At 39.1% G+C, this 26350-nt stretch overlaps 1 protein-coding gene across 1 annotated transcript in view; it reads left to right on the top strand.

The window, feature by feature from the left end:
- The window catches only part of LOC126235212 (luciferin 4-monooxygenase-like), a 123697-nt gene extending 105999 nt beyond the window's left edge, over positions 1-17698 (top strand). Inside the window, exons 9-10 of the mRNA XM_049943943.1 lie at positions 10078-10243; positions 17392-17698. Of these exons, the coding sequence (XP_049799900.1) occupies positions 10078-10243; positions 17392-17513 (288 nt within the window). The 3' untranslated portion in view covers positions 17514-17698. The remainder of the gene's footprint in view (positions 1-10077; positions 10244-17391) is intronic.
- The last annotated feature ends 8652 nt before the right edge of the window (positions 17699-26350 follow it).

Here is a 26350-nt window from a genome sequence, read left to right as displayed (position 1 = left end):
ACTGAAGTGACACACAATATTTTTTGCGCAACGCAATCTGACTTTCAAAAATCCCTACAAAAGAATGGCCCTGACTAACAATAACCTATACCTTTCATGAATCACTTACCTCACAAAAATCTTCGTTACTCGAACTACCGCAATACAGCGAGCGCCACTACTGCCAGCCAAATAAAAGATTCAAACTACTGAAGGCACTAACTACTGATAGGCATAGTTAGCAAATGAAAGATTTTGATAGAGAACAATCAATGTATTTACCTTACTAGTGTTCAAAAGTCATAATATATATAGTAGTTCATGACATCCAGTCTTACAAATGTATTGTTTCTGATGGACAAACATCCAGATCATCCGCTCTCAAAAATCCGCCATCCCACTTCCCCACATCCACCACTGCTGGCGGCTCACCTCCAACTGCGCAACGCTACGCGCTGTTAACAGCCAGCTGCCCAACACTACAATAGTGACTATTTCAACAATGCCAACCAGCCACAGACTGCACACAGCACAGCCACTGATTTTCATACAGAGCGCTACCTGACGTTACCAACATAAAAACCTAAACAGCCTACTTACATAGGCCCCATGCTCCCCACAAAAAATTTTACAAATTGTGTTTGGCAGTGGCCAATACAGATTTGAAAAATTTTTTTCATAATTACAATAACAAAGAAATCAAATGCACACACTTATTGATGCAATGTTGGTCAAAAGCTAAAATTTTCTCACAGTCCATAAAGACAGTCTTGATCATTCTTCACAGAATTAATTACAATTTTATGCACGAAGTCTGAGCAGAAAAAGAAAATGCACACGGAATTAGTGGTTTCCATGCAGTCCTGAAGAAGCAGTGTTGTCCTTTCAACAGAAAGATAATGCTGACTCTTGACATGCAGACAGGTAATGGTCCACAACAGAGCAAACCCAGAGCAGAGTCAGTCGAAGTTTTGAAGCATATTGGTAGGCAGGTCATCACAGAGTAGACCCACAGTATTTCTTGCAGAGGTAATGGTATTGGTGGGCCATCAAAGGTGCAGACCCACTGTAGCTCTTGTAGAGATGGCTAGCAGCCATCTGTTGCGACTGTGCGGGTGCACAATCACCATTGAAGAGTCTTGTGGATAATATAGCAAGTCCATGAACCACCACTTGTGCAATCACAATTTTTTTTTGAAATGTCCTTAAAACCAACAATTATGTTAACCAGTCTCTTGCGGAATTATCAACTCATGTGGGAGCACTAACAGCCTTTTTTTTAAACTTCTCACATATTGTGTATATACTATGACCAAACACAAACGTGTGCAATAAAATGAAACTTAATTTGAAGAACTGGTGTCTATACAATTACAAATGTAATGTGCAACATAAGAATACCATTACAAAGGTACAAAATACATCATTAAAAAACATAATACAGATAACATTTGTAGTAATACAGACTTTAAAAAAAGAATAGAAATAAGCATATACATCGGTGTTACAGGAATTATGATTTAAGTAAATAAATGAGAATATTCAAACATTAATTTGACGTATAATCATTAAAGGAAAACGTAACAGAGTAAATAATATCCAAACATTTTTCCAAGTATTTGAGGATAACAGTATTCCTCATCATAGTGAATGTAGCTTAGTATTAGAAAAATTCTACAACATAAATCTTATCACATAAACACATACAGACAGGAAGAACACAAATACACAAGGGTACACAGACACATAGCGGAATAACACAAAAGGAAAGGACAGGGTTTGTTTTCAGTGTAACATTTGGTACTGCAATCCAACCCAAAACTTCATTCCATAGATCTTTCCTCTTATTTCCTGAAAAAAAATCCTATCCAAGCATGCTTTCTGTATTTATTTTCCATTATCTTACCTCATTTGTTTCCAAGAAAATTCTACCCAAACCTGTTGTCCCTTCACCCCTACTTTTTTGTTCATATCCTCTTTCAAAATAATTATTCTTCATTGTACACTACTTGTTTGGCGAAACCTTTTTCTTATAGCTTCTCAATGTATTTCTTCCAATTCATCACAACTCATTCCCGTAGCCTACCCCCTCTTAAGCTACCTTAAATCTACTGAGCTCAGATATATATACTAAGGTACGAGGCAATGCAGCAGCACAAAACAATTAACACAAACAGCATTGACAAAAAAATGGAAATTGGCAAAGCAAGCAGCAATATATCTAAATTAGCAAAGCAAATGCAACATTACAACTAATACGAGCCAATGTGCAGCAACAAGAAAAATAAAACAGTAGTAAAACTGGCTTAACAGAGTAATACAAAGTGACATTCAGTAGCACTATGCCTGGCAAACACCAGCAGCAAATGCAACAACTTATACCTAAATACGACGTAGCTCAAGCAGAAAAATAGTACACTAAAGACAACAATGTAGATAAGGGAACGTCTATTCACATCTTAGTGTGTATGTCATTAAAGTGGTGCACCACAACTTATTCTACAAAAAAATTACCAAGTACTTGAAAAGAAAATTATGTATGCAGTTACTGTTATTAGTCCCTTATTATTGTTTTTTTCCATTCCAAGTGCTCGTTTCTCGAAGAATGTGGATCATAAAATTATTATTTGATAGATCTGTTGACAGAAAATGTTCACATTAGCAAATGGATGTAATTTTATTTTATAAAACCAATCTGCAACACAGCTGGAAACCAGATATCAAATGAAATAAGCAGCTATGTAAAACAAAGCATAAAAATATCATTCAATAGTCATGCGGCATTTCATAAGTTAGTAGAAATTCTCTCAATTCTCGTAGAAAAACACTTGTCATAATCAGGTTTGCAGATGTAAGAATATTTCATATCAATTCATAAGCATTTCAGTAAGTAGCACAAAGTACGATATGTTTCCAAGTAATGAGCGTGTCGTATTTGCGATGCTTTCTACAAAGGAACGTCAATAGTGAGGTTAATGGTCTCCTTTCTCCACCTAATGGCTTTTTCTCCAGGCAGGTGGCACAGCTGGGCGCCAACGACTCATTATGCAAAGGTCACTTAACTTTCTTACCAAAATATTTACGACAGCAGTGACAGTCTCATATAAAAAAAAATTTCGCAGGTTGAGAATTTGCATTACAAATGTGTAGAAACAAAATCCTATAAATATAACAGTGTCCAAAAAATTTTCGCTGGCATTGTGATACATTCACGCATTTACACACATTTCATAACTCTTAAAAGTACGATTCTTTGTTTCCAACATCCTTTTTCACAAATCAGAGTCGCTAACCACTACCCATTATTCCTTACTTTATTACACACATACATATTCGTCGACACTTCTTCAATATTTCACCATAATAAATACATAGCATAATCAAATTCCTCATATAGCATCAGCTCATTGATCATAAACATTCCTCATCAGCATAATACACATCGTCGTCGTAATAATATCATAACACCTCAGTCAAATCTCAAAAACGTCGTAGCTTTCTGCAATAATTTCAAAACCTAAAAAAAATACTCTGCTCATTTCAATAATGTCACCTACCTCAAATGTGCTTTAAAAATCATGATCCCATACCAAATACATCATTCAAAGCTCTCATAGTATCATAATGGTTCCGAAAAAATATGAACAGTTCACAAAGTACAGATAAAATACTATTTCATAAGTGTTAAGTTATCCAACTGTGTAATTGCGTAAACATCTGTCACTGACGTAGTAAAAGAAGTGTTTGTCTCTCTTAGTTAAATGATCAGATAGCTGTGTAATTTTGTGTTGGAGAAATATGGTACCGATGTGTAAAGTTGTATAAGCAAATACCATGTTAGCAAGGGCTCCTTGTGCTTGCCAAACACATGGTACACAAATTAGGCGTGTACCTCATGAGGATTAATGTAATTATACCCTCAGGTGTTACAGATTACAGCAATCGAATGAAATGTATCACGGAAAACCTTTGTATCATTGTAATTCAAAAATCTTTAAAACTAAATGTTTTAAGTACAAAATTAATCACTCAAATACGTGTACTGTAGGGCTAAACTTGGTGTCTTGTTGTAAGATAAACTCTGTTACTACTTAAGGGTTAAAAATGTGTCAAGTGTCGTAATTATCGTTGTCCATAAGCAAAGTTCTGTAGAAGTCAATGTATTTAACTCATAATAAACAAAAGTGAAATGATATGCGTATATGTATCGAAGTTATTACGTACCTTACCGTGATCAAGAAAGGACTATAATGTAACGTATTGTTATGCTACGGAAAAGGCTGTATCATTGTAGCTACATCACAAAAGTTACTACTAAAACATGTTTTACTTTCCAGAAGAATTCAGAAAAACTGTGCAGATATAAAACAGATACAGCACAAAAGCAACAATGTAAATTGTGTCACACATTAGTAGCGTCGTGATATAATCATGTAGCTGCCAAAGAAACCAAATACTTAGTCATCTTTAATCTCGCAGAAAGTACTTCAGATAAAGAATGTCTTTTCAAGTAAACCAACATGTTGCTTTAAAATCTCATTAGCAGTACCAGTATATGTTTTAAGTATGTGAGCCTAATAGTAGTTATGTAATTGTGCAACTAACAAGCAAGAATGTAAACACACAATAACACTGTGTCCTCCGTTCACTATAACAATGCATTTGTAATTACTTGTCTCAATAAGTTCCCTAGGTTCTTGACTGGATAGTTAACTTTAGAACATAGTTGCATGTTAACAGTTTCTAAGTGTGACAGAGTACTAGAAACGTGAAGTGAAAAATTTTATAGAAAAAAAGCAGATTATCTCTCAAACGGTTTTACATGTGAAATATGGTGTAAACCTTTTACCCTTTCTAGTATGCTGAGTTTCAACTTGAATGCAATTATCATGCAGTATACGTCAGTAAAGAATACTGGAAGTTTTCTCAAGGGTAGCGTCAATGTTATTTTTCTCTGAGCCAGCCGGTGCACGTAGCTGCCTGTGGTGCGAGTCATTGTCTGTCTCTTTGTTGGCGTGCATCGTTATTAGGATTAGGAGACCTAACTTCTACAAATTCACCTTGTCGAGAGGGCCCTGTCCTGTTTGAATCCCGCCAGTTCTGATGAAATTCAGGTCTGTCGTTTTGTCGGTAGTTTACGTAGATTCTTTTTTGTCGGTCATGTGGTGGAGAATTTCTCCCGGAATCGAAACTGCGTTGCCTCTGAAGTTATTCTCTCTCCCTAGATAATAATTATTTTGGTTCCCATATTGTCTGTTTCTCTGATTGTCTCTGTGATAGTCATTACTGCAGAGAGGTGATCTTTCCCTGTAATTGTTTCTACTCTGCCAACGGTTGTCATATGGGTGGTGTCTGTTTTGGTCGCGATTTACATTGTAAGAATAGCCTTGTCGTGTCCAGTTATTATTTCTGCCATCGCGGAATTGTGACGGATGTGAACTGTAATTGTTGTGTTCCTGTTTTCGCGTCCCGCGTTTGTCAGTGTCGATTTCGAATTCTTGTAAGAGACCCTGAAAAGCTTCAATTTCGTCTTTGCAACATCCTGCAAAAATAATATTTCGTAAATATTCAGGCAATTTGATTAAGCAAATGCGGATGAGTTCTGAGGGGCTGTATGGGTTTGACAGGTAATGATTCTTATGCAACATGTCTTCAAAGTATTTCACAAGACTGGAAAATTCAGATTGTTCGAAATGTTTCATCATTATGATGCTATGTTTTACTCGGTCTTGTGTAGCTTGAGACCAATATGCTGAGAGGAAGGCATGATAAAATTCTCCTTCACTGTGACAATCGTGAATGACCGAGCGCATTCTTTCAGCTGTTTCATTCTCTAAATAGCCACACATAAATTCTAATCTGTGCTCTAATGACCAGTTGGGAGGAAAACAATGAGAGAATTGATGAAGCCACGCTTGTGGATGAATGTCGTTGCCAGAATTCTTAAATGTTTTGAATTTACGTGTAGTAAGGAACAGATAAGTCAAAATCATCATGTCGGCGAGTCGCATATCGGTCATTGTTACATCGTTTCGGCGGTTCCATCTCAAAATTCGGTGTACCTTGCCAATTTCTTTCATATTTTCCGAAGTGCCCTGTGTTGTTATTTTGTGTCTGCTCCGTATTTCTATGTCCCTCTTCCCGTGTTGGAGCGCGAGTCTCCTCTGAAATATGGAATTCTTGTAGTATTTGTACCAACTGATCTTGTACTTCCCGGATTTCTCTTTTGTGTTGCATATTAATTTGATTCTGATTTTGTTTGAATTTCCTAATTTGTTCATATTCTTCTGTGTCATTGAAGGCTACAGGTCTTGTGTCATTCAGATCATCATCTACCTTTGTAGATAAGTTAGTGAACTGATCCGAAAGTTCGGCTACTTTCTCCGATAGTGAACTGATTTCCTCAGTGTGTTTTTCTGAACCAAGTTTGAGTGTCCATTTGTGTTGAAATCGTATCTACTGAGTCCTTTAAGTTTTCCTGAGTTTTTGCAAGTTGCTAATCGAATTAGTAGATGCAACTAAGTCAATTGTAACTTGCAAGTTGTCGTGATTTTCATGATCAATAGTTTGCAGTTCTTTTATGGCTGCTTCGTGATTCTGTAATGCATTTTCATGACGCGAAAAAATAGGTTGAAAATGCTCACCAATTTGTGTTTTTACGTCATTACAGACTTTTTGACATTTAGATTCGATTTTAAGTAACTCAGCAATTAAACCTTCACGTGTTTGTTCAAGCGTGGTGCCTAACTTTTGAAGCTGTTGCTGTGACTGTTTTTGATTTTGTCCCATTGCGTCTAACTTTTGAAGATTTTGTTCCATTGTGTCTAACTTTTGCTGTGTTTGTCTCTGATTTTGTTCGATTGTGTCTAACTTTAGAAGATTTTTTCCATTGTGTCTAACTTTTGAAGCTTTTGTCCCATTTGTTGCATTAATTGTAGTAACAATGCACTACTGTCCGAAACATGTTGCTCAGTACTACTCGGCAGTGCATTTGAACCGGCAATATTCGCATTTTGAAAAGCAGAAAATGTGTCTTGACTTATTTGAGAAAACTGTGAGGACGCAAAACCTGAATCTACAGTATTTGCAAGATTGTGTCCTGTCATTTCGGAATCCTGAGGCGAGCTGTTGCCGACCGATCGATCGATAATGCTTCCCTATTCACCATTTGTTCCACTGTCTACGCCATTATTTGCCGCCCGCTCCATTTCCCTATGCACAATTACCAAATTACTACTTTGAATGTCTGTTAATTCATTACACAGTGGTGCTGATAAGCTACGCTCGTCGTCACTATTATTTCTCAGTTTACTTTGGAGCCTAGTGTTAAGTTTTTCACACGCCATTATTGTCACAATATTTCACACGATAACACAGAAAAGCACAATTTGAAGAGCAAAGTAAGAAAACACATTAACATAGCACTGAAAATAATATCTAGTTAATTGCAAGCGCAGCTGCGAAATACTTGGTGCAAATCTACATGCATGCCACAACCGTTTTACTGTAAAACAATGAAAAACAACTACAAAGGAAATTGTTTCTATAATTACGTACTAGCAATAAACAATAGCTACACTAATTACACAAACTACAAGAAAAAATCAGAAAAATCCAGTGAAGTATCCTCGGCTAGTGGTAGAAATATGAAACGTCCCCTTAGAAAAATTTATGAATTACTGTGCTGTAAACCCATTACGTTATTTGATTTTCAAACAGCTGAGCAAATTGAACATGCACAGACATTTCGCTCTTTACTTATTCTGATCAATACTAAACTGACACACAATATTTTCAGCCCAACGCAATCTGACTTTCAAAAATCCCTACAAAATAATGGCCCTGACTAACAATAACCTATACCTTTCATGAATCACTTACCTCACAAAAATCTTCGTTACGCGAACTACTGCAATACAGCGAGCGCCACTACTGCCAGCCAAATAAAAGATTCAAACTACTGAAGGCACTAACTACTGATAGGCATAGTTAGCAAATAAAAGATTTTGATAAAGAACAAACAATGTATTTACCTTAATAGTGTTCAAAAGTCATTATATATATATATCAGTTCATGACATCCAGTCTTACAAATTTACTGTCTCTGATGGACACACGTCCAGATCATCCGCTCTCAAAACTTCGCCATTTCTCTCGCCACATCCACCACTGCTGGCGGCTCACCTCCAACTGCGCAACGCTACGCGCTGTTAACAGCCAACTGCCCAACACTACAATAGCGACTATTTCAACAATGCCAACCAGCCACAGACTGCACACAGCACAGCCAGTGGTTTTCATACAGAGCGCTACCTGACGTTACCAACATAAAAACCTAAAGAGCCTACTTACACTGTCTTGCGAAATGCGTGTGAACGAACAATTTGGTCTCGTGCTAAATGTATCACAATGAGTATAACGATTCAGTGAAATTACATTTTCGGCTGAGTCCGCGTCGCAGTCTGTAGAAGAATGCGTTTCTGCTGGGGAGGAACTCCAGGATAGCAGCTACCACATACACTTTTTTAAGTGTTAAATAGTGAGGGGATGCCACAGTCGACCTTTCCACGATTTGGTTCTGTACTGATGTCTCCTGCAGCTACGATTCCAGAAACCGATAAGACTTCTACGCTTTGAGAATGCAAGCTCCCTTGGTGTCGCTCGAGTGCCAAGCCACGACACTGTGCTAGCACACTGCAAACGTTGAAATAGCGGCATTGACGTCCGGTCGCTGAACTCCTCCGTCACCAGAGACCTCACGCTAGGCAGCTCGCAGTGATGATGAATTCGGCAGAATCCAGTGGAACAGGGACATTTCGCCAGAGACAATTCAGAGATGAGCTTGAGGAGGCTGCCCGAAGAGAAACTGACATTTTCCTTTTCTGTGACAGGTTACTTCGTGCTCTTGGTAGTTCCCCAGGGTATCGACTTGCGATAGTCGCCGGTCAACGGATGTAGTTAGCGATTGACTTACCCTGTCCATGATCTCTTTCGGCGAATCGTCTTCGTCCATCGATGGCAAATAAATTTAAAAGAACAATTAATAAAATGTTCCGGGCTATTATGCCGCGGTCTAATAGATTTCACCTTAAAAGCCATGACAGAAGCGAGGCGCCATACAAATGTTGGCGGACAGAGTAAGTAAAATCTGTGAACTACAGCTACTTGACGCAGAAGTACAACATCTCACCAATACTTTGCTCAAGAATGGTTATCCGTTCGCTGACTTGAAAAGAGCGTTAAGACCACCGCCTAGAAATCATAGTAATGCTAAAGCGCCGGTGACATCGAAAGTTTCCCTGCCCTCCATTAAGGACGTTACTACCGCATAGGAAAAACCTCGAAAAAGCAGAAGATCACCGAAATGTACAAACCCACCTGGAAGACACAAGATGACCTGAAATCGGATAAGGATGCTCGCCAACCGCTGGAGGAAGTAAGAATTTATAGGATTCCATGTGGTTAAGAGGAGGCATGCGCAGGTACTACAAAAAAAAAAAAAAAAAAAAAAAAAAAAAAAAAAAGTGACCATAAAATGACTAGAAGAGCACAAGGGCAATTGCAGAAGTGGGGATATTGACTGAATATGCTTTGCACACATTCATTTTGATAGGACTAAAGTACTGCCAGCCACTGGCGGGTACTATGATAGGTTATACGGAGGGCGATAGAGATTGTGAAACACTCCAGGAATTTCAGTAGGAAGGAGGAGGGCCTTAAATTGAAGCATTTCTGGATTCCGGTGCTGAAGCAGATATATACCAGTGTTCCACTATGGGGTGATAGCAACGCGGCAGTCGACAATGGCCAATCACGTTCGCGTATTCGAAACATGTGATGTTACACCACGGCCCGGAAACACGTGGTAGCGGAATTTTGCGGTGATCGTGTCGAGCCAGGGTACGAATCGGACATTGAAAAAAGCTAAGATCGTTCTTGAAAAACATCCTCCGCAGATAGGGGCGAAACGTTGGGTTTTAAGGTGAAATCCATTCGACCACGGCATAGTTGTCCGGACATTTTACTAATTGTGACATTTGCGGCCACGAAAGTTTGTATTTTAGAAGTTTAAAAGCGTATAATGTGTTTCTCGTGCAGGTGCTGTCGCCGCAGCTGGAGAACCTGCTGATGTCGCACCCCAGCGTGCAGCTGGCCGCCGTGGTGGGGAAGCCGCACCCCACCGACCAGGAGCACCCCACCGCCTTCGTCGTGCTGCGGCCCGGCGCCTCCGCCACCGCTGAGGAGCTGCAGCGGCTGGTAGATGGTAAGCCGGACTAGCGTCTTGCAATGAGGCAGTCGTGCTGTGAGAGGAGTACAAGGAAGGGTAGCTCAAAAATGGTTGAAATGGCTCTGAGCATTATGGGACTTAACATCTGAGCTCATCAGTCCCCTCGAACTTAGAACTGATTAAACCTAACTAACCTGAGGACATCAGACACATCAATGCCCGAGGCAGGATTCGAACCTGCGACCGTAACAGTTGGGCGGTTCCGGACTGAAGCGCCTAGAACCGCTCGACCACTACGGCCGACGAAGGGTAGCTAACAACTGTTGTCTGATCGAAGACCAGAACATTGTGAATAATGTGAAGCGAAAATAACGGTGTCAGTTTTACAAATGCACCACCCCTACATTTTCCTTAATCAGTCTAGGGAAACCACCGAAAATCCAAATGTGGAAGGCTGGACGGACAGTGAACGCGGTTCCTACCAAGTGCGCCTCCTTACTGGGCGAGGATGGTACAGGCATGGGATAAGCAGTGAGGAGGCGCTCGCTAAGACGGCAGGAGGCCAACAGTTCTTGTACGGCAAGTATCCAGCGCCACTTCTTTGCGAATCTACTGTAGTAGGAAAGGTTCACCATCGCATCCGCGGAGCTAGGCTAGAAACTGCAGAGCAAATGATACCAGGGAGATGTAAGACAGGCCACTGCGTATTAATAGGAAGGAAGGGATAGAACTGTAGTTCATAAAATCTGTAGGAGGTAGTCTAGAGTCAAAAAGAGAGTTGTGAGTAGGGGCACATAGATCGCACATTCGAGGACAGCACAGAATTAGGTCACTGTGGAACTGTGCATCGGCCGGTTACGTGCCAAGGAATCGTAAGTAAAGTTGAAGGTACACATAGAGCACACTGGAAAATAGATAAACCATTAACCTTCAAGAGAGACAACCATATGGCCTTTTCAATAAGAGCTACATCATTGTCAGGGATATCATATTATACTGACCATAACTAGATTGTTCACAGATAATAACAGCATATAGCTGGTACTTAATACTTCGTTCAAACATCTCTCTCCCTGTAACTTTGGGTGAACAATCATCGATAACCAAGAATGTTTTGCCCGCTTCATGGTACTTTATACTTCGTCCAAACATCTCTCTCCCTGCAACTTTGGGTGAAAAATCATCGATAACCGAGAATGTCTTACTCGATGATTTTCACGGGTTTGCAGCCGGGTTCCATCGTCCTGACGACGATATTTCGGCGGACCATCTGGCCGCCATCTTCAAGTAAAATTGAGTGCACAATCACGCCGGAATAGTTTCCATGCTTCGGTTCCGTTCGCGTTTGTAGGGAGATTTCCTTTGGTTACCAGGAAAATGTCAAAACTGCAACCCGCCTCCCAAATGTAATCAGTTGGGTCCCCCTCGGTCTGGTATTTGGCTGAAAAGTCCCTGAGTCCACACTAATCATTGCTTGAATAAGCTTGGTCTACATAGAGATTGAAATGAATGGTGATATATGTCAGGAACATAACACTTCTTCTCTCAAATATTTTTTATTTATGCCTGAGACGGTGGACAACATTCTTTCAGAAATAGAGTACAAGAAGATACAGTCTCACTGAAGGTTTTCGGGAGGTTTCCCTTGGCCATAAGGCAAATGCTGGAAATGATAATGCTATCCCAAAGATTACTTTCTATCTCCTCTCACCCCGTAAAACAAACACTCCGTCTTCAGGCCACGAGTGGCCTACCGGGACCATCCGACCGCCGAGTCATCCTCAGGTGAGGATGCGGACAGGAGGGGCGTGTGGTCAGCACACCGCTCTCCCGGTCGTTATGATGGTATTCTTGACCGAAGCCGCTACTATTCGGTCGAGTAGCTCCTCAATTGGCATCACGAGGCTGAGTGCGCCCCGAAAAATGGCAACAGCGCATGGCGGCCTGGATGGTCACCCATCCAAGTGCCGACCACGCCCGGCAGCGCTTAACTTCGGTGACCTCACGGGAACCGGCGTAACCACTGCGGCAAGGGTGTTGCCACCCTCTCACCCCATAGGGCAAGAAAATAAAAAAAAATAATAAAAATGTTAATTATCAGTCACACACATACACGTAGCTAGCGTACATACAGAGGCAAACATTTTTTAAATTTTTGTTTGGGGAAACAGAGAACGTCGTCCTTATTACCTCCAAATCGAGAAGTTACTTTTGTTTACCAGGTGAATTCCAGATTTGAAAATGAATCCGTCCAAATTCAAACGGCCTCAGTACAGTTAAGCGACTTTAAAGAAAAGTGAAAAAATAAGTTTAATTCCTTTAGATTGTCTTTTAAATTAAAAAAAAAACCTTATAAAATATTATGATAGGCAGTGTGCTTAAAATTATTACGTAACATAACTTGATATAAAACGTTAGCCTAATGTGGGTGATGAACTAAGGCCGATGGTCTCACGTCTTTTCTGCATGGTATATTTTGATGCAATTTGTTAATTCTTACCATATATTTCCATCAGAAGACGCAGAAGAAACATTGAGTTCGAGAAGTGGCCAACCACGCACATTGACCATTAGTAAGAAAAGATTTACAATGCCGCGTGGTTTCACGTATTTCAGTTAAATAGAGACTTTGTCATATAACATTAGCAGTAACTCCACCCAGTTATTTTCGTGATATTTAAATTTCCTAGTTACCGAACCTGTCAACTGCAATCCATTTGAGCTTTTGTGGAAACACACCAGCAGTTTGACCACTACCCAAGCGCAAAGTTTATTATAAAACTGTTTATACTCTTCTGGCCTGTAGCTAAGCTGTTTCGCTACATCACTCAACTTGGCAGATTTTACGGGGACACATCCTACTACATATGCTAAACTGGTGGGTAGACTGGGAGCAGGTCCTCCTGGTTGAGCTGCTCGTAAATTATGATTGAGCATATCATCCTTCGGGACAAACCAACCAAGAAACTTGGCGATGGCATATGGATGGAAAGCTTAGAGAGGGTGTCCGGGAAGTAGGGATGAGTATTAAAGTGCTATAGAACATCCAAAATTAACTGAAAATGTAATGTTTTTTTTACGGACACATTGAGTAATTTCTTCCAATTTTGTTTGAAAAATTATAGCCAGCCGCCGTGGTCGAGCGGTTCTAGGCGCTTCAGTCCGTAACCGCGCTGCTGCTACACTCGCAGGTTCGAATCCTGCCTTGGGCATGGATGTGTGTGATGTGCTTAGGTTAGTTAGGTTTAAGTAGTTCTAAGTCTAGGGGACAGATGACCTCAGATGTTAAGTCCCATAGTGCTTAGAGCCACTGAACCATTGGAAAATTATATCCTCCATAGGACCACCCAAGGCGAAGGCCGCGCGGCAACGAGCAATGCGTTCATTGACGTTCTCGATGACGTTTTCACCAACATCGGCTGGGATGCCGATAACAGCTTTTTTTAATTTCATCCTTCAATTAGTGTATTAATTTTGTGGTTTCTTCACGAACAGTTTTGATTTCATAATCCCCCCCCCCCCCCCCCAAAAAAAAAGGCACAAGGCGTAAGATCGCAGGCCATTCATGGTTGCCATGCAGAGAGAAAATTTTTTGAGAAAACTTTTCATTCAACTGAATAATCGTTTCATGGGATGCGAAACAAGTTGTACCATTTTGTTGAAACCAAAAATAATTTTCATCAATAAGAGAGAGAAAAAAAAACCAATCCGAAACATGTTTGGTAACGGTCGCCGTTCGCAGTGACGGCAGGTCCCTTATAATTTTCAAAAATTATGCGGGCCGATCTCCTCTCCTGCCCAGAAGCAACACGACGCAATCTTGCGTTATGAATGCATCTCATCTTCCAGAGTCACTTGCGGATTTTCGCTGCCCCACATTCTGCAGTTTTTCTTATTCACGTACCCACTCTGATGGCAGTGCGCCTCATCCGAGAAAATTATTCTTTTTGTGAAGTTCTCGTTCTCTGCTCGTCGAGCCAAGTTCCACCGAGTAAATCGATGTCTCTTTGAATGATCTGCAGGCTTCATCTCTTGTGTAAGCTGAATCTTGAACGCATGCATTTTCAGATTTTTGAAAGGATTTCACGCAGTGAACTTGGTGAGCTCGTTGGCGAACAGATTTTCTGGAGCTTACGAACACATTGTTGCGCACGACAGCAATGTTTTCTTGTGTTCGAACAGAAAGCGGTCGTCCTGTTTTCTTAACGTTTGAGGCAGAACCCGTGGTCTCAGACCTCTGGATCAACTTCCGAACTGATTCGGTTGGAGCAGCATTATGTCAGTGTGTCGCACGCAATTCACTAACGGTTGTCGTGGGACTTCACTGCTTTTGTAAAAACTTCGTGTCACTTCGAAGCGTTGCTCCGTTGTCACCTGTTCCACGGCAAAAATAAGCATCAAATAACGATGCTCACTATACAAAAGGTATCAAGCTACTAATGGGAAGGGTCGCAGATAACAAACATGAAAAAACCATTACTGCCAACCGTCATATGACAAAATGGCGCAAAATTCAAATTCGTCCTTACTTATCTGACACCCGTTAGCTGCTAACGTTAAATTTTATTTTTCCGATCTCAAGAAACGCTTCTCTTAGTAGTTTCTTCCGAAAGAAGTCTTTTTTGGAACATTATCTAGAAAAGTTTAAAATTAAAAGCATCCGATATGTGCAATTCGTCGGTTTTTGTCTGCAGTTTACAAAAATCTCTGATAATTGATGAATTCTATTGATTTGGTAACGATTCTTTACCTGTGTTTTGTAAGACCAAGGACCCGGTCGCAGGAATTCATACACGAGTCACTCTTCACTCTTGCACGATCTTTCTCAGTTTTCTTCTTGCGAGATGCAGTTCATACTCTCTTTTTGGACATTATATCACTTTCTACCATTGTAAGCAATAGTTTGTCACTCAACAACAACCCACCACAAACAGAAAAAATACACATCCAGTTTTTCGTTGCCTAAGAGATACGAAACACGCGAGACAATTGTCTTCAATGTTGCCACCGGTAAACACATAAAAGGCAGAGTGAGAGCCTTTCTTCGTGCCGTTACGAAATGCGTGTATCGATATCTCCGCTTTGTAAACATGAGACCGAAGGTTCTTTTGTCAAAACATTTTGGTCCCAGGAATTATAATTCTGGCAGTAACTGATTTTCTTCAAAACTATGTCTGGGACAATTTAAAGTAGCTTCAAATATTCTTATCCTGGAATGCTTTTATTCCACTTCAGGCTTGTTGGTGTACGTCTGTAAAAAACCGCGAGTTTAGAAATGACATGACTTGCCAATTTGTGCAGCAAACAAGACAGTGAAGAAAAATACGAAAACCTTGATTATCACTCCGTACATGGCGATGGCGATGTTTGAGTTCAGGTAGTTTTTCACGCATAAATACGGTAAATATCATTTAATTAACAACTTGAATGCAAAGTATTAATATTCCACAATAATATTTATTTAATAGTTCGTTATCAACTGGCTTTCGACTTCTTAGAACATTGTCAGGTAACTTAATACTACTAAACGGATAGTCCACAAAACTTCAGTGAGATTTCGTAGCTGTACAAAGATTGCTCTACAATGATGTGTGACATTTTATGACTATAGCGATACAAAATACGGGTGCAATGTAATACCTAAAGAGACCCTGAACAAATAAATCTTACATTACAGTATATACAAATATTACAATTATCTGAAAGTATAAGCCAAAAATATTCTACGAGTGAGTAATAGATGAGTAATAGAATAACAGAGTAAATAAATTTCTTCAACAATGGAATTCAGACCACAGTAAAATCAAGTTTATAATGGAGTTGGGAGGAGGCTCTAACAAAATTTAGTTTCACCTTTGACATCAGGAAGCAACAATATTTATTTAAGATATACAGCAAAGTAACCTCAACAGACACAGCAATAACAACCAGTTCTCAGCGTCCCATAGCACACAGACATGCAGCCTTCCACACTGTGGTGCACCGCCTAATACCTATACCACAAACCAAAGCAGATTTTGAAAATGAATTGATAATAATTAAAGAAATAGCATACGTCAATGGTTATAGCGTACACTAAGTGACAACATACTCTGCAAAAAGAATAGACCGAGGATAACAGCACTCCTTCATCCCCCTAAGACAGCACAAAACTACACTGATAACAAATGAGCTCTCACGCTATATGTGGGTAAAACTTGACAGTTTCTTGCCACGAAACTAAAATCCAGGAAATATACTCCAGCTTTTTACGCTAGGAATACTATTGCTCACCTTCTGTTCAACAGTAAAGATAAGATTTCTCCTTTAGAAAAGAGTGGAACTTATAGAATTTCCTGTTATCCGTGTGGCAAAATACATGTAGGTCAATCAGGCAGGACTATAACTACTAGACTGACTGAGCATTAAAGGAATTGGTGACTGAAAAGGAAAAATTCCACCTTTGTTGAACATCCTCTGAATCAATGTCATTCATATGATGTGAAATGTGGTGGTCTCTACATAGGAACTACAGGCAGAAAAGTAACATTACTCGAAATTCTGGCTGTTAATAAACACCAATCGAAGAATCCTGACCTGATTCTGAGTGAACAAACACAATTGCATTACTCACCCTTGTTAAAGTAGCAGCCACTTATTATTTATCTTACCATTACATTATAAGCTTGTTATAGCGGTAATTCCGTAGTCTTCTTTATCCTCCTCCCTTTATTCGACCTGTTCGACACATTCACCAGTTTGTCAATATGAGATAGTAGCCAGTGCTATTATTCACTTGAAGAACATCTTTGCCTTATTAATTCAGATAGTTTTAATATCTGAATATGCTGTAATATAAGATTCATTTGTTAAGAGTCTCTTCAGGAAATATATTATGCCTATATTTTGTATCGATTTAGTCATAAAATATCATGTATCTTTCAATGTTTGCACAGCTATGAATTCTCACTGAAGTTGCGTGGACTATCTGTTTACTATAGCGTAATCTGACGATGGCCTAAAAAGCTGAAAGCCGGTTCATAGCGAACTATTAAATAAATATTATTGTGGAACACTAATACTTCGTATTCAAGCTGTTAATATGTCCATGTTCCTACAAGAACCCACTGAATGTTCTATAAATATCTTTTTAAGTTGTGCATTCAAGTTCTGGTGCCTTGGCAATTGTGAACTTGTTTCTGCAGATAAGGTGGCGGACCACAAGAAGCTGCGAGGCGGCGTGAGGATCGTGAGGGAGCTGCCGCACACGGCCAGCGGCAAGGTGGCCAAGAGGGTCCTCAGGAGGTGGGCGGCGGGCGGCCAGTAGCGCCAAGCAGCGCTCACCCACCTCTCAAAGGGCTCTCTAATGTCAAAGGAGCATCAACGAACCCAAAGCTGACTCTTAAAATTAAATACTCCATTTCTCTTCTTCGTAGTTTCAGTTTTCGTGTTGAACTATTTTGAATCACTATATTTTTAGTTCTTTACATATTTTTTATTTTATGTAGTACAGCTCATTCAGCTAAAAGCATGTAAGTTCCTTGCAAATTTCAATTATAATACAGTTTTATGTTAATCCTTTCAGTTCTGTTAAATTTACTAAGAAACACGAATCCTCTGCGCTTGCAGTCAGTAATGTTTCCTCTCAGTTTCCTTTGTTAGCACCCTCAAAGCATGAAAGCTTAAAAAAAACAAAAACAGAAAAAACCTACAAAACAAACGGAGTTAGTGCTTGTAACAACGAGGCTGAAGAGTTTGATGTGTAAAATTCTAAGAATGTTTTTGATGTTGTAATTGCGTATTCCTTCTTCGGACACTAATAACAGTAAATGTAAAATATTGTATTTAGTGTACGTAGGCCACATGACTGTCTCCACAAGTTCCTTTATGAAATAACCAGTATAGTTCGCTACATCTTTTGTTTGCTTGACTTACAGACAGAAATTCGAAATGTTAACAGTAAATATAGTACCAAACAAAACCTCTAAGCGTGGTGCACTTGACTATTGGTAAGAATAGTATTTCAGGGATTATACGTTGTGACAAGCTGCGTGTCAGGACAGAGCCCACACTCGACCACCTGTCCGCAGATTGTGTTATTCGATGCGAAACGTCGCAGCAGACTAGACACATTACCTCAACGCTCCAAATTACATAACAATGGTTCTTATCATTTATTCCATACTCTACCGACAGTCCCCCGCAAGATTTATGTACAGAGCCTAAGCAACGCACCTGAAATGCATGTGACGAGGCTAAGGCGAAGATAAAGTTTACAGTTGATATTAGAAACGTTGTCAGTACTCACAATAACGTTGTAGATAAGGCTACAGAAACTTGTAATACTCATCATTACAGATATATAGAACGTTTATAAATTCGTCATATGAACTCATACAACATCTAGACGGCAACTGCTATACAATGCCTTGAATATGAAAGTACCGTTTACATGCTACAAGACTAAGCTTTCTGTAAAAACTGTCTGTGTGTGAGAAAACTGGATATATTGATTTCAAAATCTCTCTTCTCACGTAACGTGTGCGTTAGGTATCGTATTAAATTGTTGACAAGGGAAACTTCCCATCGCAGCCTCCCCCCCCCCCCCCCCCCCGCCCCCCCTCCACCCTCAGATTTAGGGGTAAGAGGGCCCAGTGAACATTACGTCAAAAACTGAACACAGATCAAGCATCAAAAGAAAAGCAAAATAGAAACAGTGAACAGTCCAAGTTTAAGAAGTGCAACACTGAACGAAAAAGAGAACAGACGGCGTCGTGGTTAAGTGGTCACGGTGTTGGACTGCAAAACGTGCGAGCTGCGTTCAAAGCTCCCTCGTGCCGTTTATTATTATTTTTTTTTCGTTATTCGCTGTACTGAAATTTCTGTCTGTGTCGTGCTTTAAGTCCGTTTGCAAAAGCGAGGTGTAAGGAAGAGACCTATAATGAAAGTTGATGTTGCACAACCACTCTATTAGCAGCCGAAAGGAAGTGGCTTTCGAATGGAAACTGCAAACCTTTGATGACAAGTCAACGGAATGCTCTGGTGTGTCATATACAGCGTTAGTGATAGTACATGTGTCATATGATAGGAGCTAATTTGTACGATTGGTGAGTTAGTGAGTGAGATATGCTTCTTTGCCCGATGTAGGAGTTCGTATGAATGTGATCACTCCCAAAGGAATGATGAAAACAAAATAGTTTGTCACATGAGCTGCAACAAATTAAAGCAACAGTTTCACAATCACCCAGTTTCTCTGTGCTCTATCAAACCATATGTTTTTAACGTTTTAAGTTGCGTTCTGTTTGGAAGTCTTGATTCTTGAATTCCTTTGTTATAACATAGCTCACATCCGTTTATTTGTTGTTTTTATTTTGTGAGACGTCTATGTGGTATCTCGCCTGCTCTCACGATTCATCACAATTACGTGATGGTAACGTATTCTTACCACATGACGCATATTCTGTAATTAATGCACAGTATGACAACTGTCAAGACTACAGAAAGACAACAAACATTTCAATGACCGGATGGACAGTTCATAATGATGGAAAAGAAATCCGAGGTAGTTTGAACACGGTTCGCCCGTTTGGCAGTCCAACACGAGGACCACTTTCCCACGACGCCATTGCTGCTATTAGACTTCTCTTTATTACACTCTTTCTTCTTGGACCAGTCACTGTTTCTATTTTACTTTTTTTCACAGTTCAGTACACCTTCCTTCTGTTTTGACGGGCAATCCACTGGGTCATCGTACTATTAAATCTGAGGGGGTGCTATGGGGAGGTTGCGTTGTTAGCAAAACTGACTGTTGGTTGGGCTTGTTGTGCATGTGAACAGTGTCGTGAAATAATACTTCAAACTTATTGAAATTCAAACTTTGAAACAAAGAAAACGAATGTAATTAAATGCCAAAGAAAGGTAATTGTGTGCTCGATGAACACTATAGTATTAAAACTCAGTAACGAAGTGCATTATGAACGTTGCGCCATATGAAGTGCCATGTTAGACTTAGAAAAGTCACGAAAGTAAGAGACTGCTCCACTCTGAAGAAAATAACTATTTGAAACTACCAATACTGTACACTGAAAATTAATTTGTTAGTACAACACCTGACGGACTGGACTACACACTGTTTGCTTAAGAATGCAAGGTGAAGTCCTCCCAGAGATAAACGTGACATACCTCATGCTTAGCATGCTGATTTTGTGTCTGGAGTACCGACGTGCTCGAAAGCCAATACAAATCAGCAACTGTAGCAGGTAAAGAAAAATAAGCTATTCTAACTTTTTTTGATTGTCGGAAATAACCTTTAGCTGTGTGTAGCATGGGTGCACTGAATAGACGGCAGTAATTTAAAACTTCATTATGAGTCATGGAAGTGGGTTTTACTCTAAAGAAAATCGTTCTTGAGAAGTGAAACTCTGATTATTGATAAAAAGACTGTACAACATAAGAAGATTAATAATTACAAAATTCTCTCATTACAAAGAAATTACAAACATATTTTTAAAATTCCTCCAAAATCATCACAACCAGTAAAAAAGCAAGAGTTAGCAAAAATATCGTAAAACTTGTAATGTTAGTTTTAATTGTAACTTATTGTACACATTTCTTTCTAATTTTTTATATAGGTTACAAAAGTAATAAAAAATGCCCTGATTTGAGTTTAACATTTGAAGATCGTCTTTGTACATTTAGGAACCACGCACACTCTTCGCTGAGTTCTGTAGAATGTAGATAGGAGGTAAATGTTGCATCACTGAAAACCATCGAAAATTTGGTTTTAAGTTTCACATCATTATTCTTGAGCTAGAATGTAACTGCAATTGAAGGTAAAATGTTGCATCACTTAGCACAAACGAAGATACTGTTAATGTCTCTTGTTATTAATCTTGTGATTAAGAAAAGGAATGCCACTAGCACAGTATTGACACATTTCTTGAAGCACAGTCACCGATGAGGTCGCAGATGAAAGTGAAAAGTGTTTTAGGCTTAAGGGTAGCAAGTAAGTCAATTGAATGTCCATCACTGACTGTACTCTGCAGATTAGCAATAAACGTAGAATTAAATATGAGCAGACTCAGGGAAGTAGTTTTCCACTGACAACTCATACGTCCAGTTCAAATCTCGTATATAAGTTTACTCTCAGTACTGCTTTTTCCTTTAAGTTTGTGCAAAACTTAGTTAAATCTCTAACGACTTCATCGAATTTGTGGTTTTCAAAATACATTACAAAAATCTGGACTGCACATGCAGTAATGTCTCTCTAAGAAATGACCTTATTCCTAGTAAATATGTGAAAGGGTACGCCGAGCATTGCATGAAGATGTAAGATAAACTTTACGTACAAAACATGAATAATTGTAGATTGCAATAATCAGTGTGATCAAAAAACATCACATACAGAAAGAATTATACAGTATTATGTGCCAGATAGAAAGCAGAGTTCACAAGAGCTTACAAAAAATCATTATCTAATGGTGACAAATGGGCAACAATCTGTACAAGAAAATCTAGCATGCACACAATAGTAGAAATTATATTACAGAAAATGTTTAGTTACTCAGAAATAACAACTAACACGTAAATCGTAGTAACAGTGGTAGTAAAAATACATAAATAAAAGAACATTAACACAGCGTAGGTGGAGGAGGTATATAGATCAGAAATAAATGACAAACAAATGTATCACGGTTCATGTAAAGGAAAAGCAAAGGGAATTATTTGCACTTTAAAGTCAAAGTCTGTCAGTCTGTGTAAAATTTTATCTTAGTTTCATGTACTACTCTAGCGCACTGATCAGCTTTCTAACTGCTGTACTGTAACATACTATACTTTCTTTCAGATATTGGACTTTTCTTGTAATAGCCGTTATCTCAATGTACTTGCCAAAAACATCATATTCGTCTAATAATACTTCTCATGTCACTTTACCTGCCAAAAACACCATGTCAGTTTGCCTGTGTTTCATTAGCACATCATAAACACATAATATAGCTATTATTGAGCCTCCCTATATTCATTTACATTTCCACATTGCGCAATTCCTAATCACACTTTTTATTATTTCCATTTCTCTGTACTCATTACTTTCTTACTTCTGGGTGTACCTGTTATATTCTCGATTTACTGTCTTCCTATACTAATGTTTCATAATCATGTTGCCACTTACATAATTTATAGCACCTAACACCATATTCTTACACCAAATGAGCTCTGATAAAACCCGTGGACGCTGCGTTGTACATATATCCACAAAAATAGTTCATCAGAAAAGCAATGCAGCCAAATTCATTATCAAACGAGGGTGTAAAAAAAAAAGACTAACATTGCCACGGGCGGAGCTTGTGTAATACACATTTCTGCCGCTAATGCGTGTATACCGCAACTCAACACCAATTCAGAGCCGCTTGTGTTGTCGACCTGTATTGTTCTGTTCAGCTGCAGTGTTTGTTTTTGCTACGCTGTTTTGTTTGTTTTTTGTTTGTTATGACGGCAAGTTTAAGTGAACGACGTGCAGCTGTGAAATTTTGTTTTCTACTCGGCAAAAATGCTGGTGATACTGTTTTAATGTTGAAAACAGCTTAACAAGATGACGCTATGGAGAAAACCCCAACTGTATGGGTAGTTTGCTCTATTTAAAAATGTTATTCTGTACGTCCACCGACTGCCTGAATCGATAAAAACCTTGAAAAAATTCGAGAGCTTGTGCCCACAGACTGCCGAACAGACAATTGATCAACTGTCAGAGATTGGTGGGTTATCTTGGAGCTCGGTTCACCGAATTTTAACGGAAGATTTGAGAATGAAAAGAGTTACTGCCAACTTTGTTTCTCGGGTTCTGACTGACAATCAAAAGGAACGTCGAGTTGAAACATGTGCTTTGAAACAACAGCCTGAAACTGATCCAGATTTTCCGTCGTATATCTTTACTGATTATGAGTGTCTGCGGCTCGTGGTTTTGCGGTAGCGTTCTCGCTTCCCGCGCACTGTGTCCAGAGTTCGATTGCCCGTGGGGTCAGGGATTTTCTCTGCCTCGAGATGACTGGGTGTTGTATGTCTTTCATTATCATTTCATCCTCATTCACTCGCAAGTCGCCGTAGTGGCGTTAAAGAACTTGTGGAGCGGCGGCCGAACCGCACCGCGAGGGGTCTCCCGGCCACCAATGCCATACGCTCATTACATTACTGATTATGAGTCATGGTGCTATTGTTATGACACAGAAACAAAGAAACAGTCATCGTCACCCCGTCCAAAAAAATATCGTCAAGGAAGATCAAATCAAAACAACGCTGATTTGCTTTTTCATGCCAATGGCGTAGTTCATTCAGAGTTTGTTCCCCCAGGTCAGACCGTCAATCAAACCTTTTATTTGGAAGTTTTCAGAAGAAAGCGCAACAGTCTTCCTCAAAAAAGAGCAGATTTGTGGCAAACAGGAGACTGGTTCTTCTACCACACAGTTAGACAGTTTTTGGCTAAAAATGGCATGATTCAACGGCCTCACGCACCTTACTCGCCTGGCCTGGCTCCTTGCGACTTGTTCTTATATCCACGCATGAAAAGAGGTATGAAGGGACACTGATTTGACAACGTTGAAGAAGTAAAGGGAAAAAAACAAGGGAGGAGCTGTCATCCCGTTTCTAAAGATGATTACAAAAATGTTTCGAACAGTGGAAGCACCGGTGGGACAAATGTATTAGTTGTAATGGAGAGTATTTTGAAGGCGATAAGGTTGTTTTGTAAACAATTTGAAAATTTACAGCTTTTAAAAACATTTCCGGTTTATTTTGCATACCCCCTTCTACTGTGGGGCGGCGTATAAATATTCAAATAGTCGATAATTGACAATTAAAAGACTCTTAAATTTTCTGTGCGTGCATTGTACCTACCTTCGCGGTTTACAAGGGCCTGAGAACTGCTTTTGTGATCGCCCAGAAAGCGATGGAGAACAAGCTGAGCATCATTTCCAGTCTGCATGTCTACATTATTCCTTGTGCTCACTGAAAGAAAAGAAAATGTTCCTACTTGCTGTTTACTCAGCGGGGTCAAGAACTATGATTATATATAAAAGTTTAGAGTTTCAACCAATAAAGGTATTCTGTAAAAATTCACACACACAAAATATAATAACATCCATAAAAATAGTAATAACGGGAAGTTCCAAGTGAAATGGTTTATCGCGCTACCTTCTAATCACAAAAATTAATTACACGCCTTAAAAGTGCCGCACGGTTTCTTCAACACTACAGTGTACACAGAGCCAGTGACTTCGGTGAAATCTAAGGGATCCAGGACGTTCTACAGTCCTCGCTTGTTCACTTGCTAATTGCTAATTGCTAATTGCTAAAACGCATTCAAGTCTACTCAGCCCTGGCGTCATCCGAGGCCAAACGCACACAGGCGTTTGACTGACGCGAAAAGTCTGATATCTCGGTGCGAAGTATTTCTGCGCAACTACCTCTCTTGCTGCATTTGTATATGGGCACAGCGGACCGCTAAACGGAACATCTGCTATCAAACGACCTAGGCACAGGTATCAGTATCTAAATGACCCCTTCCTCGGGTACGTATTAAATAATAGATTTGTCGTTTGACAACTGACAATCTTCTTAATTTTTTTTTAAAGCAGAGTTAAGTTTGCTTCTCTTACTGAGGAAGTCTTCGCTAGACTGCATTTCAACTTTGCCAACTAGAAGTTCTGGAACGGAACTGACACTAAAACATGATCCCTGAAATGTTTCTTTAAGATTACTTGTAGTCATTGTTATATACAATAGTCTTGAAACTTAGTGCAGCTATATTATCGCCTGAATGTAATAGAGTGCCATAATTAGAACTTTCTTTTACGAATACAAATGATACTTAATCTACCATGATTAAGAATATATTAGTTCAAAATGTGGTTTTTAGTAAATAACTTGAAAACTAATTGAGATTACTTTTTGGTGTCACATATTTATGCTTTTACATGTAACTGAGGTTACATACGAATTTCTGAGTCTAATATTTAGCAGCTTTAATTATTATTAAAGATGCCGATTCTAACGAAAATATTGCTCTGAACATGGTGAAACTTGTAACTTTTAATTGCGACATACATATGTATATTCTGAATAACTTTTAACTTTGTGGTCTTGTTATTCAGGGGACATTAATGATCTTCTCCTTGGTGTTTTCCAACTGTGCCTAGCATCGTCATAAAGAAGTGTTTTCAATGATGTATCCTAGACATGCATGCATGCATCCTATACATGTATGCAACTATAGCTCATAAGTCTGGAATATATGCGTAATAGCCAAATTCGTTTATATATATATCATTATGTCTGTCATAATCTGACTTGCAGACAGAAAGGTCTGTAGTTAGTTCAGCAGGATAATGCTCTCGTATGCCATATGCAGCAAATAAAAAAAAAAGATTACAAAAGCTAGACCATAAATATGACAGAAATTTATGCCATACCAGTTGTACCTGATGACTCAAAACATCTTCACGTAAAAAATAATTCTTTTGTCTTTTACAGGTGTTACTTACCATTTCAGATTTTTGTTGTGTTACTAACAACATATCTGTTCATCACCTTCCTTTTATTACATGCAAACTAATGAAATATATCACTGCAAAGAAAAATCAACTTCACCGAAAACATGATCTCCAGTGTATGCTCTAGCCATACCTATACATTCCTCTTTAACATCATAATTCTTAACCACTGCATCTTCCTATCACATTTTCATCATAATCCTCATAATTCGCATCATCAGTAATCACTGATACCTTCACGATATTTATCTCTACTGTACCATCATCATAATAATTACCTCATATTTCATAATATCCTCATACATCGTAAATAATCAGAAGTTAATACTCCTGCTTTGTTTATTTAATCAATCCTTACACGAGAAATGTTCCACAGTCACACTTCATAAATAACACTAATGGTGAGACAAATCTTCATTACCGCACAGCTGATCATGAAAATAAAATCTCGACAGAAGTACAAGTTACCTCAGACACTCATAATTTCTTCCGGACAACACACTCTTACCTTTAACAAGATTTAATAATTCCTTAAACTGGTAGAAATCCTGCATATACTTCAATTCATCAATACCACCACTACTTGAAAATTGACATTCCATTGCGGCAACACAATTAA

Source organism: Schistocerca nitens, chromosome 2, assembly GCF_023898315.1.
Source record: "Schistocerca nitens isolate TAMUIC-IGC-003100 chromosome 2, iqSchNite1.1, whole genome shotgun sequence".
NCBI lineage: Eukaryota > Metazoa > Arthropoda > Insecta > Orthoptera > Acrididae > Schistocerca > Schistocerca nitens.
The sequence above is the reverse complement of the archived record's forward strand: the minus strand, read 5'-3'. Positions and strand labels throughout refer to the sequence as shown.